Raw genomic sequence first — 16,548 nt, forward strand, 5'->3', positions numbered from 1 at the left:
CATGAATCGCGTTATAGCCAATTCACACTGATGAAACACGCATTATAGCAGAATGACCTGTATGTAAAATTAGGATTTTAATCAATCTTCTGCTCATGCACCTAGGGGCGGCACAGTGGCACAGTGGTTAGCACTGCTGCCTCACAGCACCAGAGACCTGGGTTCAATTCCTGCCTCAGGCAACAGACTGTGTGGAGTTTGCACGTTCTCCCTGTGTCTGCGCGGGTTTCCTCCAGGTGCTCTGGTTTCCTCCCACAGTCCAAAGATGTGCAGGTCAGGTGAATTGGCCATGCTAAATTGCCCGTAGTGTTTGGTAAGGGGTAAATGTAGGGGTATGGGTGGGTTGCGCTTCGGCGGGGGGGGGGGTGGACTTGTTGGGCCGAAGGGCCTGTTTCCACACTGTAAGTAATCTCATCTAAAAACATTGGCATTGCCAGCGCAGCCCACACCCACAAGATTTCTTTCTAAAGAAATCATTCTCTCACCATTTTAAAGACGATCAAACCAGCAATAATGGGCAGCAGTATCCATGTACATTTGATTGATCCCAATAGTTCACTATGACTAGAAGTTATCTGTCACACATAAAGCTTGGACCAAAACAAATAAACTTTGAAAAGCATACCAAAACTATTTTCTCCCCCAGTTTGACTGGGACATTTTGTTTAGAAGGTAGAACATGTGTTAAAACAGCTACTTACCTAAGAGCAAGGATTCCTAGGTCACGAATGGAGCTTAAACAGCACTGGAGAATTAAAGTTGAATGTGGGAGATTGCCTTAGGGATGTATCTTAATGAGCAGAGGTGCTCATTTCTGTGAGTCCCGTTTTTCAATTTTCACTGGTGAAAGTTGCAAAAATATTCACTTTTTCTTCAGGCTGTGTCCAAGCTGCTGTTTGAAAAGATGTTGGTAATTTTCAACAGTATAATGCAAATCTATATTGCAGAGATGATTGAAGCTTTACTTAAAAGTTTATTAAACTTTATTAATTTTCCAAAAGAAGAGGAATAGCAAACAAAATTGAATGCTTGGATTTCCAAAGACTTTGGATAGCCTCATATAATGCTACAGGCACCATATGAATATCTCTGAAGATTGAACCATCTCCAATCAGGGTGTGACACAGGAAATGCATCACTAATGTCAGCAGCAATTGGGGCCAAATAAAAACTGTTGACTGATAATCTAATCGCGAGAACAATACATTGTAACTAGTGATTTACCTTGCAATACTAAATGATCTAGTTCTCTGCACTTACAGCCTTGGAGAAGAAGTTACAAGATGGATATCAGAAAATAAAAGAGAAAGAAGATTACTTGTCTGACCTTGAACAAAATGTGACCAGCATTAAAGCATTTATTGACAGCAAGCTCTCTCACTATGTTGACTGTTTTCCATAGAAAATTTCAATCTTGTCCCTTAATATTATCACTTATCCTTATAACTTTTAAAATTAAAAGATTTTAAATCTTACATAATGTAAAGTGTATAATTCTTTTTCAAAATCCTAATATTGATGTGGAAATGTGATATCTTGTAAATTTTTTGAATGTTTTGCTCTTCACAGTCCAATCACTGGAGCAATATAGCACTAATATTTATACAAACTGAACTTACAGATGTTGTTTCCTTGAGTATTCATTCAGCATGTTCATTATTTGGAGGTTGTACAGTTACAGGTTGCAATAAAAACAACAATTTTGAGCACCGTGCAAACAGTTAACATTCCATTTGATTGCTAATAAACCATTTACAAAGGCACAAGAAGGAACGTATCGTCAATGCATTGGACCCCTAATCAATTGTGATGTCCATGAACTGACATAATTTCCTGACAAAATGACTTTGCACTTTGCTCTCTTTCCTTAAGATTACTTGTTAACAATCTTTGCAATTTTTAAAATTCATTTGTGGGACATGGGCATCACTGACTGTCCAGCATTAATTACCTATCCATGTTTGCCCTGGAGAAGGTGGTGGTGAGCTGCTTTCTTGAACGGCTGTAATCCAGGTGTTGTAGGTTGATCCACAATACTAGTAGGAAGGGAATTCCAGGATTTTGACCCAGCAAAAATGAAGGAACAGTGATGTATTTCAAAGTCAGGAGGGTGAGTAGCTTGGGGGAGCTCGAAGCTAATGGTGCTCCAATGATTCTGCTGTCCTTGTTTTGGATGGAAGTGGTCATGGCTTCAGAAGGTGCTGTGCAAGGATCTTTGGTGAATTTCTTCTTAAACTGTCATATCTATCTATCTTTCTTGTTGCCTTTTCTTTAAAAGCATAAGGCAGCCCACAATGCAAGGGACCAATGTATACAAAGTCACAAATGTAACCTCTTTGCCAGATGTATGAGACCATTTGATGCATTTTGCAGTTAGCAGAGTTAATTGTCTGGGTAATCCAAGATGGAGGATGGGGAAAATTTCTGGCTGTAACAGGCTACTCCTTTTTTGAGGTATTTTCAGTGTTGGAGGTGATTTCCTCAAATGCTAGGAGCAGCAATTACTGTTTTATATGCTATTGCCTTGTTTTGGAACTTTGGAAAAAAACCCAGCAATTTCAAAGGGAGAGGAGCAGACAAAGGAAGCAGGAGAGAGAGAGAGAGAGTGAAAGAGAAAAACCCACAATGCTAACTGACACAGCAGTGAACCTGCACAATTACTGCCTTTGTTGTTTGAATTCATGTATAACTGGACATTGGAGTGCGTCTGGGAAAATTAACAAACAGTGAAATTCACAACTAACCTTGGAGGAACCTGTCTGGGAGAGGTCCCAGCATAGAAACAGATAAGTGAATATTTTTAAGTGTAGCCTAACAGTAAGTCTGCAGTAGTGAGTAGAGTGGGTTCTTTCTTGATTATATGTTTTTTTAAGTTGTGTCTCTTGATTAAACTTAAAAATATAAGCCATAATTATTAAGTTAGCCTGGAGCTGTGTTTTGTAGAGGAATAAGACAGTGCTATTTTCTGGGTTATATATTGAAAGAAGCAAAAGTGACCTTTAGTAGGGTCATATGCTCTTCTTGTCAGATGTGGGAGTTTAAGGAGAGTTTACGGGTTACTGAGGATTATATCTGCAATAAATGCCATTGGTTGCGAATCCTATCAGATCGAATGGATCAGTTGGAGAGACAGTCAGAGGCAATGAGGAATTTACAAAAGCAAGTAGGGTGTAATGGATGGCAGTTATAAGAAGGGAGAAAAATTACAGATACTGTCACATAGATGGGTTAACTCCAGGAAAGGTAATAGAGGCAGGCAGGTAGTGCAGGAGCCTTATGTGGCTATCCCCATTTCAAACAAGTATGCTGTTTTGGAAAATGTAGGGGGTGATGGATTCTCAGGGGAACGTAGCACGAACAGCCAAGTTTCTGGTATCGAGACTAGCTCTAATGCAATGAAGGGTATGTCGGGTTCCAAGACATCAACTGTGTTAGGGCACTCTCTAGTCCGAGGCACAGACAGGCGTTTCTGTGGACTGCAGCAAAAAATCAGAATGATGTGTTTTCTCATTTGTGCCAGAATCAAGGGTGTCTCAGAGAGGGTGCAGAATGTTTTCAAAGGGGAGAGGCCCCAGTTATTTTACACATTGGAACCAATGACATAGGAAGGGAAAAGGATGAAATTCTGAAGGGAAACTATAGAGAGTTAGGCAGGAATTTAAAAAGGAGATCCTTGAGAGTAGTAATATCTAGATTACTCACAGCGCTATGAGCTAGTGAGGGCAAGAATAGAAGGATAGAGCAAATAAATGCATGGCTAAGGAGCTGGTGTATGGGAGAAGGATTCACATTTTTGGATCACTGGAATCGCTTCTGGGTATACTGGCAGGGAGATTTGCTAGGGATGCTTGGGATGATTTAAACTAGTAAGGTTGGGGGTGGGACTCAGGGAGATAGTGAGGGAAGAGATTAACCTGAGACGGTACAGTTGAGAACAGAAGTGAGTCAGTCAGGGCAGGCAGGGACAAAGCAGAGAACAAGGTAGGACTGATAAACTGCATTTATTTCAGTGCAAGTGGCCTAACAGGGAGGGCAGATGAACTCAGTTAGGAACATGGGACTGGGATATCATAGAAATTACAGAAATGTAATTACAGGATGGACAGGACTGGCAGCTTAATGTTCCAGGATACAAATGCTACAAGCAGGGCAGAAAGGGAAGCAAGAGAGGAGAGGGAGTGGCATTTTTGATAAGGGATAGCATTACAGCTGTGCTGAGGGAGGATATTCCTGGAAATATATCCAGGAAGGTTATTTGGGTTGAACTGAGAAATAAGAAAGGGATGATCAACTTATTGGGATTGTATTATTGACCCCCCAATAGTCAGAGGGAAATTGAGAAACAAACTTCTAAGGAGATCTCAGCTATCTGTAAGAAGAATGGGGCAGTTATGGTACGGGATTTTAACTTTCCAAACAGAGACTGGGATTGCCATGGTGTTAAGGGTTTAGATGGAGAGAAATTTGTTAAGTGTGTACAAGAACATTTTCTGAATCAATATGTGGATGTACCTACTAGAGAAGGTAAAAAAAACTTGACCTACTCTTGGGAAATAAGGCAGGGTAGGTGACTGAGGTGTCAGCGACCATAATTCTATTAGATTTAAAATAGTGATGGAAGAGGATAGACCAGATCTAAAAGTTGAAGTTCTAAATTGGGGAAAGGCCAATTTTGATGGTATTAGGCAAGAACTTTCGAAAGCTGACTGGGGGGGCAGATGTTCGCAGGTAAAGGGACGGCTGTAAAATGGGAAGCCTTCAGAAATAAGATAACAAGGGTCCAGAGAAAGTATATTCCTGTTAGGATGAAAGGAAAGCTGGTAGGTATAGGGATTGCTGGATGACTAAAGAAATTGAGGGTTTGGTTAAGAAAAAGAAGGAAGCATATGTCAGGTATAGACGAGATAGATCGCATGAATCTTTAGAAGTGTATAAAGGCAGTAGGACTATACTTAAGAAGGAAATCAGGAGGGCAAAAAGGGAACATAAGATACCTTTGGCAAAGAAGAATCCAAAAGATTTTTACAAACACATTAAGGACAAAAGGGTAACTAGGGAGAGAATAGGGCCTCTCAAAGATCAGCAAGGTGGCCTTTGTAAGGAGCCGCTGTAAATGGGGGAGATACTAAACGAGTATTTTGCATCAGTATTTACTGTGGAAAAGGACATGGAAGATATAGGATGTACAGAAATAGATGGTGACATCTTGAAAAATGCCCATATTACAGCGGAGGAAGTGCTGGATGTCTTGAAACACATAAAAGTGATTAAATCCCCAGGACCTGATCAGGTGTACTCAGTGAAAGCGATTGCCCAGTCACAGGTGAGATGTCAGAAGACTGGAGGTTGGCTAACGTGGTGCCACTGTTTAAGAAGGGTGGTAAAGACAAGCCAGAGAACTTTAGACCAGTGTGCCTGACCTCGGTGGTGGGCAAGTTGTGGAGGGAATCCTGAGGGCAAGGATGTACATGCATTTGGAAAGGCAAAGACTGATTAGGGATAGTCAACATGGCTTTGTGCATGGGAAATTGCATCTTACAAACTTGATTGAGTTTTTTGAAGAAGTAACAAAGAGGATTGATGAGGGCAGAGTGGTAGATGTGATCTATATGGACTTCACAGTAAGGCTTTTGACAAGGTTCCCCATGGGAGAATGGTGAGTAAGGTTAGATCTCACGGAATACAGGGAGAACTAGCCATTTGGATACAGAACTGGCTCAAAGGTAGAAGACAGAGGGTGGTGGTGGAAGGTTGTTTTTCAGACTGGAGGCCTGTAACCAGTGGAGTGCCACAAGGATCAGTGCTGGGTCCATTATTTTTCGTCATTTATATAAATGATTTGGATGCAAGCATAAGAGGTCTAGTTAGTAAGTTTGCAGATGACACCAAAATTGGAGGTGTAGTGGACAGCGAAGAAAGTTACCTCAGATTACAACAGGATCTTGAACAGATGGGCCAATGGGCTGAGAAGTGGCAGATGGGGTTTAATTTAGATAAATGTGAGGTCTGCATTTTGGGAAAGCAAATCTTAGCAAGACTTATACACTTAATGATAAAGTCCTAGGAAGTGTTGCTGAACTAAGAGACCTTAGAGTGCAAGTTCATAGCTCCTTGAAAGTGGAGTCGGAGGTAGATAGGACAGTGAAGAAGGCATTTGGTATGCTTTCCTTTATTGAGTACAGGAGATGGGAGGTCATGTTGTGGCTGTACACGACATGGGTTATGCCATTTTTGCAATATTGCGTGCAGTTCTGGTCTCCATCCTATCAGAAGGATGTTGTGAAACTTGAAAGCATTCAGAAAAGATTTACAAGGATGTTGCCAGATTGGAGGATTTGAGCTACAGGGAGAGGTTGAATAGGCTGGGGCTGTTTTCCTTGGAATGTCGGAGGCTGAGGGGAGTGACCTTATAGAAGTTTATAAAATCATGAGGGGCATGGATAGGGTAAATAGACCAAGTCTCTTCCAAGTTTAGAGTGAGATGGGAAAGATATAGAAGTGATCTAAGGGGCAACTTTTTCACACAGAGGGTGGTGCATGTATGGAATGAGATGCCAGAGGAAGTTGTGGAGGTCCATACGTTTGGAACATTTAAAAGACATCTGGATGGGTATATGAATAGATAGAGTTTGGAGCAGACCTGGGATTTTACGGCCCGCAGGCTATATCCGGCACTTTGGTCGTTCCTGTCCGGTCTGCATGAGGTCAATCTTAAATTAGAACATAAATTTATGCCATGCACGCAATACAACTGTGTCGCTTTTGTTTTGGAAAGGATGTTTTTTTTATTTATGTATGGACGCACATGCGCGTGAATGTGCGTGCGTGAACAGCTAAAAGTGATGCTTGCTGGTTAGCCCTCAAAACGTCAGCTCACTCCAAGACAAGTTATGTCATATCCCACAAAATCGCCAGAAACAGTAAACCGTTTTCTGATGGAGAGTTTATTAAGGAGTGCTTGTTAGACTCTGCAGAACTAATATGCCCGGAGAAAAAGGAGTCTTTTGAGAATGCGCCCTTCTCCCGATGCACTGTAATGAGAAGGACTGGGGACATGGCGAGAAATCTGGAGCTTCAGCTGCAGCACAGAGCGGTCAACTTTGACTTTTTTTCCTTGGCTTTGGATGAGAGCTGCGACGTACATGACACAGCCCAGCTACTCATCTTCGTACATGGGATAACCATGGACTTTAAAATCACAGAGGAGCTGGCAGCCATGCAGTCAATGAAAGGAACAACAACTGGTAATGACTTGTTCACGGAGGTAAATGCATGTTTGTACACGTTGGGACTAAAATGGGACAAGCTGGCGGGTGTGACAACAGATGGTTGTCCAAATCTAACGGGAAAAAATGTTGGACTCTTAAAGAGAATGCAGGATAAAGTGACAGAAATTGACCCTGAACAGAAATTGGTCTTTTTGCATTGTATTGTACATCAGGAAGTGTTGTGTAAGTCAGTGTTAAAAATTAGCCATGTGGTTGATGTTGTAACTAAAATAGTTAACTTCATCAGGGCAAGAGCTTTGAATCACAGGCAGTTTGTTGCACTTTTGGAGGAAAATGAGACTGAACATCGTGACATAGGCTACCACACAGCTGTCAGGTGGCTCAGCCTGGGCAAAGTGCTGAAAAGTGTATGGGACCTGAGAGAAGAGATTCAAGATTTCTGTGTGAAGAAAGGGAATGGCATTCCACAGCTTTCAGATGCAGACTGGATTGCAGACCTTGGTTTTGCTGTTGATGTGACTGCACTTAGGAATGAACTAAATGTGAAACTGCAGTGCATGAAAGGTACAACTTGGTGAAGGCTTTTATGAGAAAGTTGCAGCTTCTCTTAAGCCAAATGGAGGACAACATTCTCACCCACTTGCCAACACTGAAGGAAGCCGCACCTTCAGCTGATCACCTCCATAAGTACTCATCTATGTTAGAAGCACTGCATGGTGAATTTTCAAGTCGATTTCAAGACTTTAAAATGGTTAAGAATAAAATGCACATGATTTTTTCCCCCCATTTACATGCGATGTGGAGAATGCACCTAGTGATGTTCAGCTTGAACTCATTGACCTGCAGTCTGACACACTTCTGGCAGAGTACCTTAGGTCAGTCTCACTGCTTGATTTTTATTCTTCCCTCCAAGAGGAGAACTTTCCACACATGAGGAGGCATGCTCAGAAGATTCTAGTCCTCTTTGGATCTACCTCTATATGTGAACAGACATTCTCAGTGATGAAGTTCAACAAATCCAAATACAGATCCTCTATCACTGATGATCACCTCTCAGCTGTCCTTCGCGTATCCACCTCAGACATTCACCCAGATTTCAGTCACTTGTTCAAGCCCAAAACAGACTGGGTTTTTCTCACTAAACAAGTAAAATGAAGTGAAAAACATCAAAAGCACTTATTGTTTTTTGTATAGAGTTGTTTGTTGTTTGTAATACTGAACAATAATGAAACAACTTTTCATTATTGATTTGTGAGATTAACATGTTAAAAATAAAATGAAATACTGAAATTATTGTTTATACTGTTTATTTCTTCTAGATTTGACCTACTCCATAATTTCATATCTTTATTGTAACAGAATATCCTTATTCTTTTGATTATAAGTTTCAGTGCAAAACTATATAATTTAGTACTTTTTACAATGGGAGAAAATTAATACTGAGCAGAATTATGTTCAACTTATTGTTGGTTTGGCCGTCCAACACAACTCAGGTTTCTCATGTGGCCCCTTGGAAGAATTAATTGCTGACCCCTGGTTTGGACAGATATGGGCTGGGTGCTGGCAGGTGGGACTAGATTAGATTGAGATATCGTTTCGGCATGAACGAGTTGGACCAAAGTGATCCTATGACTCTAATTCCCTAGAGAAGTTTGTTCCAAGTATTGACTATCATATTTTTTAGAGATGCTTTTGATACACTGTCTTAAAATATCTTTTCATTAGTTTGAAGCTGCAGTCCTTATTCTCCTGCGATTTTAACTTTTTTCAATCCTTTCGCAATCTTTCATAGTTCTATAAGAACACCTTGCAGCCACTTCATTCTCATGCTGGAAAGTTAAATGCTGGAAATTTCTTAAGACACACAAAAACAGAAATTGCTGGAGAAATTCAGCAGGTCTAGCAGCATCTCTGAAGTGAAAACAGAGTTAATGCTTCAAATCCAATGACCCTCCTTCAGAATGTTTTTGTGTGTTTTAGATCTCCACCGTGTGAAGTTAAATAGTCATAGAATATGGAAACAGACCCTTCAGTCCAACCAGTCCATGCTGACCATAACCCCAAACTGAATGAAACTGAATGTGCTTGGCCCACATCCCTCTAAATATTTTTTATTTGTGTACTTATCAAGGAGTTATTTTAAATGTTGTAACTGTACACGCATCCACCACTTTCTCTGGAAGTTTATTCCAGATAAGAACCACTAAGTAAAAAAATTGCCCTCAATTTTTTTTTAAGTCTTTCTACTCTCATCTTAAAAATATTCTTTGCTTTATTTTAGCCAGGAATTTCCCATTGGGTCTTTATTTTGGACCACTGAAGCTTCAGAAGATCATTAGAAATCCTGATGAATATAAGTTTAAAGAAAGTTTCTGTGAAAGTAATAGTGACCGAAAACCCATGAGGAAATTCTCAGTGCAGTTCATGAAAGGACATCGGTATCCATATGAATAAGTGATACATAATTCAGGAATGATTTGGAGACATATTGTCTAGCTATCACTATTGTTAACAGCTAACCCGAGAATGCAACTTTTTAAACAAAATGTTTTGTGATTTACACATGAAAGTGAAACTATCACTGTATTCTAACAGATGAAAGGCTTAACAGACAATCAATTTTTCAATGTATAATTTCAGTTACATCACACTGTAAATTTTTGCTATAAATTCTGTGTTAGGATTGAGCCCTCCATTATTACCTGATGAAGGAGCGTCGCTCCGAAAGCTAGTGTGCTTCCAATTAAACCTGTTGGACTATAACCTGGTGTTGTGTGATTTTTAACATAATTCAGGAAAGTTAGCTGGCTCTTCCTTTCCACTAGAGGGCAGAAACACTGAGCAGTTTCATACTCTTGGGAATGAATTTTCCGAGCCCCTGAACAACGTTGACAATGGTCAAAATATAGCAAAAATTTGATTTTCAACATCGAGACAAATAGTCCAATTTTCTGTAATAGGGATCAACACATAGATGAGAATCTCGCTGGTGAGCAGGAAGTGACCTATTTGCAAGTATTAACAGCTCACTATTATTTAATCTTACCCCATTTATATGCAGGTTGCAAATTTCTCTAGTAGCAGAGAGAAACTAGATGCTGTTAATACGCACCATGAAAATTAGAGTGGCTGCAGCTCTCCAGCGTCTTCTCTGGGAATCCAACATGGTCAGTACTCCCCAACATCTTGGGGTGACACAGAATTGGGAGAGAGAATGAATTGTGAGTCAAATGCAGAGATACTTCATTGTGATTTGGACAAGATGAGTACGTAGGCAGAATCATGGCAGATGAAGAATAATGTGGATAAATGTGAGGATATCCACTTTGGTAGCAAAAACAGGAAGGCAGATTATTATCAATGGTGAGAGATTGGGAAAGAGGGGGGAGGTGCAATGAGACCTGATGTCCTTGCACACTGGTCACTGAAAATGAACAGGCAGGTGGTGAAGAAGGCAAATGCTATGTTGACCTTTGTGGTGAAAGGATTTGAATACAGGAACAGGGGTGGCTTGCTGCAATTTTACAGGGTCTTTGTGAGATCACAGCTGGAACACTGTGTGAAGTCTTGGTCACCTTATCTGAGGAAAGATGTTCTGGCTATGAAGGAAGTGGAACAAAGTTTACCAGACTGATTCCCGGGATGGCAGATTGATGTATGAAGAGAGACTGGATCAGTTAGACTATATCCAGTACAGTTTAGAAGATTGAGGGGGATTTTCATAGAAACCCTTAAAATCCTAACTGGACTGGACAGAGCAAATGCAGAAATGATGTTCCCAATGACCAGTGTGTCCAGCAATGTTTGAGGATATGGGGTAGGCAATTTTGGACAGAGACGAGGTGAAATTTCTTCTCCTAGACAGTGGTGAGCCTGTGGAATTATTTGCTACACAAAGCAGTTCAGGCCAAACCACTGAATGTTTTCAAGGAGAATTTGGATATAAGGCTTAAGAGGTCAAAGTGTATGAGGAGAAAGCAGTGGCTGGATGGTCAGTCAAAATCATACTGAATGGCAAAGCAGGCTCAAAGGGCCATGTAGTCTTCTCCTGCTACTAGTTTCTATGTTTCTATGTTTTATATATTGATAAATCCACCACACCCCAAACATGTTCTCACAGTCAGGTTTCACATCTGATATTCAAATGCTTTACTGCAATCTTGCACACTCAAAAACCTTGATTCCAAGCCTCATAGGTTGTACGCAATATCTGGTATTCAATCATGACATATTTGACTGAGGATGAGGGCCTCTGGCTGAGCTCAGCTTTGTATATTGAATGAAATCGGACTTGTACTTACATAGTGCTTTTTCATGACAACCGGTTATTTAAGGAATATGACAGCCAAAGAAGTACTTTCTAAAGTGTAGTCTGAAGTTGCAATGTTGGAAATGTGGCAGTAAAAATGCATAAGAAAATGCTTGAAAACAACAAATCAACCAATGTTTTTTTTTATATTGCTTGAGGATGAACTCTTGGTTGGCACACTGTAAATAACTCAATTGATCTTCTTTGGAATGGCACAATGATATGTTTTATGTCAATCTGAGTATGGCTGATGGAATCTCGGTTTAATATTTCTGCCAAGGTGGCATTTCTGACAGGGCATTGCGCACACAGTAGTACACCTTAGTGCCATATTTTAGATATAATTGGCCCACATACTTTTCACTTGCAAGCCAAGTGGTGAAATCCAGGAGTCAGCAGCAGCTAACAGGCAGAGGTCACTATGTGACCTTATCTCCAGAGAAGAGGTGGTGGTCATGAGAGTAATCATGGATAAGCAGGAGAGAAGAAAACATCAACATGACTTTATCCTTACTCTGAGACTTTCTTCTAACATCCCAATTGCTAGTAATGCTAATATTTCTTCTGATTTGCAAGCTGGAGAATTGTAATGAAGTCCACTTTGCTCTCCAAGCAAAACCCGACCAATGTGGTTTTACCCTTTCAGATGCCCAATAACTGCAACCAGTCCAGGCAATGGTGGATATAGTTAGAGGGTGAATTTAGAGGTGGCATACAGCGCTATTCAGGCAGTAGATTTGATTTGATTTATTAATATCACATGTCCCTAAGCACAGTGAAAAGTGTTGACTCACATGCTTCACAAGCAGATGATACAACATGACATTGGTCTGCTCTATCATGTTTTGTGTGTTTTATCCTGTGTGCAGGTGTGTAGAATGTGCTCTAGACTAATGAGCTATGTAAAAGAATCAAGCTGAGCATTGCTCCTTCTCGTGCTGGAGGTTTATTTTGCAACATTAAAGGCAATTTTGAGTCCTGATATTAATGGTTATGGGCTTTACTGCTCAATCAATTGTAAGGTTTTTTTTGCATTGCTCTTGCAAGCATTATTTGTAACCTAGGGTTCTGATTGTGTCTAATGCAATACCTCATCAACTATTGCAGGTTTCTTTTGCATTAAGCATTGCTGAATGGATGTTCTGCAGCTTTAAAATAATACTTAATTCCTCACCCATCTCCCAAAATTTGGTATTTGCAACCTCACCGGCATTATCTGTTAAGAATTTTGTTGGTGGCACAAGGACTATGCCTATCCACTTTTCCATGACTTTGTCCAATGTAGTCCACCTGCCCTTTTTACTTATCACCATGGATATACCAAACCTGGTCATCATTTCTACAAAATGTCAGAACAGACATTCTCATCTCCGTTTCATATCTTCAGGTCCCTGACTACTACTTCATTAAATCCACAGGTTAAAGGAATACTGACAAGGAGGTGTGGTGCTGTCTTTCAATATCACACTGTGATGTGTTCTATCAACAATCTCTATTCATATCCACAACTCTGGTTTGCTTTGCAGCAGCTTTAGTTTTTTAATGGGAAAATTGCACTTTCCAAATAACCCTCTTCTTATTAGCCAGACTCCTATCTGCAGAGGTCAATCTGTTTGGACCTCTTGACAGAAACTCCAGGTTTCTTCCAAGGAATAAAATAATGCCTGGATCCTGTTAATTGCAACTTTACCACTTTATAAAATATGAATGCTTTATCATTTTCAATGTCCGAATGCACTTTCACTTTTTCTCAAAGATGTACTCAGTAATAACTATATTACACTCTGAATAATAATGGTACTTATGAAATGATGCAGTCCTGCAATCTCACACAGGAGAACCACTCTCTTTGAAGACGATAACAAATTATCATCCTTGAATTGAAAGCAGATGCAAATTCTTTGAACCTACTTTTGTTTACTTTGTCTTTGTTTTCTAAATATCAGTTCAGCGTGATACCACACACAGTTGAGATATAGCCACTATCTAGTACAGCACAATTGAATGAATCAGTAACTGACATACTCCTGGGAGAACTTAAATCTTTGGCTACTTACGCAATATTTTCTTGCTATTCGTTCTTATCAAATAGTTGACTCCTTATCCTTGGACAATTCCTGACATAGCGCTAGTTAGAATCACACTGAAAACATCTACTTATCTATGAACCTTTATCCCTGAGGATTTCTGAGATTTGTGCATTGTTGGTTCTCACCCAATCTACATTTTTCTTGTATTCAGAAATTTATTGGAGGCGTGACCCTCTCAAAACATTTTTCTGCAATTTCTTCCTTATACAGATGCCTGTGGCTAGGCTGCCTTCAACCTACAAGGGTCAATAATCATAGCAACTCCCTGTATCACTGCAGAATCCCCAACATGTCCTGTAAAGATATCTGGAAATTAAAGTCTCCTCAAAAATATTTTAAGATAGCAGCATTATCGCGGAATTGAACACTGGCCAAATACTAAGTCTTTGTGAGATTTGTGTGCAGTCCGACAGCTTAAATGCCAGAATAGACTCTGGAATTTCTAAAACAAAACAAAGACTTGTGGATGCTGAAGAGCTAAAACAGAAACAGAAATTGCTGGAAAAACTCAGCAGGCCTGGGAGCATTTCTCGAGAGAAAGCAGAGTTAAAATTTCAAATTCAGTGACACTTTGTTAATTCCACACCAACTGTCAAGTGTCAGTCCAAAATGTCAAATTTCTAGCCTTTTATATAATCTCTCAAATGCCATGATATCTTCTTGAATGGACTGATGGCCAATCTTACTCAATAAGTTATCCTTTTTGGAAACTCTGTCCATAAATCATATTACAAACTCCAGTCTCCCTTCATTGTCCAGGATTATTATATCCTGTTTCAAAAATACTTCAGGTATTCTTTCCTGGTTGAAACCATATCTTGTTTCTTCTTGATAGGAGGGGACCCAAAGCAATATTTCCACCTTATTCTTCTACAGTTTATATGGCTCTAATGCCAAAAACACTGACAGATAATCATAATTCTCGATCCCGTAATGTGACTCTGCCATCTAACTTTAACAGGTTTCTGCCACCAACAGGAATTTTCTTCCGCTGTCTTTAATCGAGAAAGAGATCAAGGTTAATCCTCTGCTGCCATCTTTCACCCACAGCTATCCATATATTGAATCAGGCAGCAGAACACTCTCAGAGATTTGCAAGGGTTTTATTGTGAATCAAGTTTAGTATGAGCATCAATTTTCACCTTTCCCTTCTGGAAGCCAACTCCACTGGGTAGGAACCCAGCTCTACGTTATTTAAAATAACCCATCACCAAATTAACCAATTACCCGATTAGCAAATAAGAACTCAATGCCTGGACTGTAGTTTGTCACAGCTTCCTGAACTTGGTAGAGGAGCTGAGGCTCCCCAAAAAGACCAAGGCTTAATCAATTTAATTATATGGTGGACATATTTCAAACAGCATGAACAGATCGTGCAAGGAGCTCACATGCACTTTGTCTCAACCCTGTGTCACGGAAGCAATGAAAGGAAATGACACTGGAGGACACAGAACTAATATAGGATGGAGGGAGGTGAGTAATGCGGGCTGGGGTCCAACGTGGCTCCAAGTAGTGCCCACCTGCCTATGAAGTGGTGAGGCAGTGTTTGCAGATGGAAAAGGTTAGGTGGTAGCAAATTAAGGAGTCCTATCCTGACCTCTGTCCCGAAACTCGCAGTCCCGGCCTGCACCATGCCTCAATTCCCTGTGCTGGCCTTTGCCTGAAGGCTGCCAGGATCCCAGCCTCTGCCTCCTCCTCAACCCCTTGTCTGTGAAACAGGTGCTGGTGATGATGTCACCACACGTGACATGGTGATGTCATCAGTGTGTGCACAGATGCATCCTGCAGCATCTGCTGTTACAGACACATCACTGCCCATGTCTGCAAGTGTGCACCAGCAAATTCTGTTCAGCACTAATACTCCATTAATAATGTCATTTTTTGATGACTTGCTGCTTTATAAAGACTGGAAAGTTCAAGGCACAACATGTACTATTGTGTAACATTCCATAAATGCCTGTTGCATTTCATTAATTAGTTTTATGGATTCTTAATAACATATTTATATTTTAAAAACATTTTTTGTTGTAAACATCTATTATACTCAAAGCATATAAAGTTGGTGAACTAGACAGCACAATTGAGACACATAGAAAACATCTGTGAAGACAATATTTCCTTTGTTGCTCTGCCCACACAAAAATCTAAAGAGGTATTCATTAAATACCTCTGAACATAATTTAGGGCAAGCTGTCCTTGTTTAGATTTCTTTTTTCTTCAGTTTTCTTTCTTTATTTTTTGCCAGTTAAACATTTGCAAGATTGAATCCAGTGCTTTAACTCCAATCACAGGCTTTTCTCCCTTGCCATTAACTACTCTCCTCGCTGGCTATAACCCCTAAGGCCACAGTTTACAATGCTCACATTCTGTTAACAACACAAGATTGCCTATCAGTCAGATCCCCCTTCCTCCAACCCAGCAACATTGCTTGCCTCCATACTTAGCTGAGCTGCTGAAACTTTAACACATGCCTTTCTTATCTCTAGAGTCAATGGTCTTCTTAGTGTCCTCCCATCCTCCACCCTCCACACAATCTGATTAGTCTAAGCATCTGCTGCCCTAGGTTATTCGGTAATGGGAATTATTTGCTCATTGTCCTGTCAATCCTGTTGACCTAAAGTGGTTTTTGGTTCCATGTTACTTTGCATTTAAAATTCTTCTCCTTCTCTTTGATTCCCTCCAGTGTAAGCTGCTCCTTCTTTTCTCCAGAACCTCTTTACATTCATAAGTAGCTTCCCTCCCTAAGCTCTAGTCTAGAGTATCATCCTCTCTTCCTTCACCACTTTGTAGTTGTACATCCAACAAGTTATCATCTTGTTGAAAATTACTTTCCTTAATAACGTTAGGTGGGTTGGCAATGCTAAATTAGCCATAGTGTTCAGCGATGTGTATGTTAGGTGTGTTAGCCATGGGAAATGCA

General features: G+C 40.2%; 1 protein-coding gene and 1 pseudogene across 3 annotated transcripts in view; both read left to right on the forward strand.

Moving 5' to 3' along the window:
* LOC140466808 (laminin subunit beta-4-like) overlaps positions 1-1,718 on the forward strand; it is a 193,289-nt gene extending 191,571 nt beyond the window's left edge. For all 3 annotated transcript variants that reach the window (XM_072562457.1, XM_072562456.1, XM_072562455.1), the window contains one exon: positions 1,263-1,718. In XM_072562457.1, coding sequence (XP_072418558.1) covers positions 1,263-1,402 — 140 coding nt within the window. In that variant the 3' untranslated portion in view covers positions 1,403-1,718. The remainder of the gene's footprint in view (positions 1-1,262) is intronic.
* A 5,336-nt stretch (positions 1,719-7,054) lies between these two features.
* Positions 7,055-9,683, forward strand: LOC140466603 (general transcription factor II-I repeat domain-containing protein 2A-like; annotated as a pseudogene).
* The last annotated feature ends 6,865 nt before the right edge of the window (positions 9,684-16,548 follow it).

This window comes from Chiloscyllium punctatum, chromosome 44, assembly GCF_047496795.1.
Source record: "Chiloscyllium punctatum isolate Juve2018m chromosome 44, sChiPun1.3, whole genome shotgun sequence".
NCBI lineage: Eukaryota > Metazoa > Chordata > Chondrichthyes > Orectolobiformes > Hemiscylliidae > Chiloscyllium > Chiloscyllium punctatum.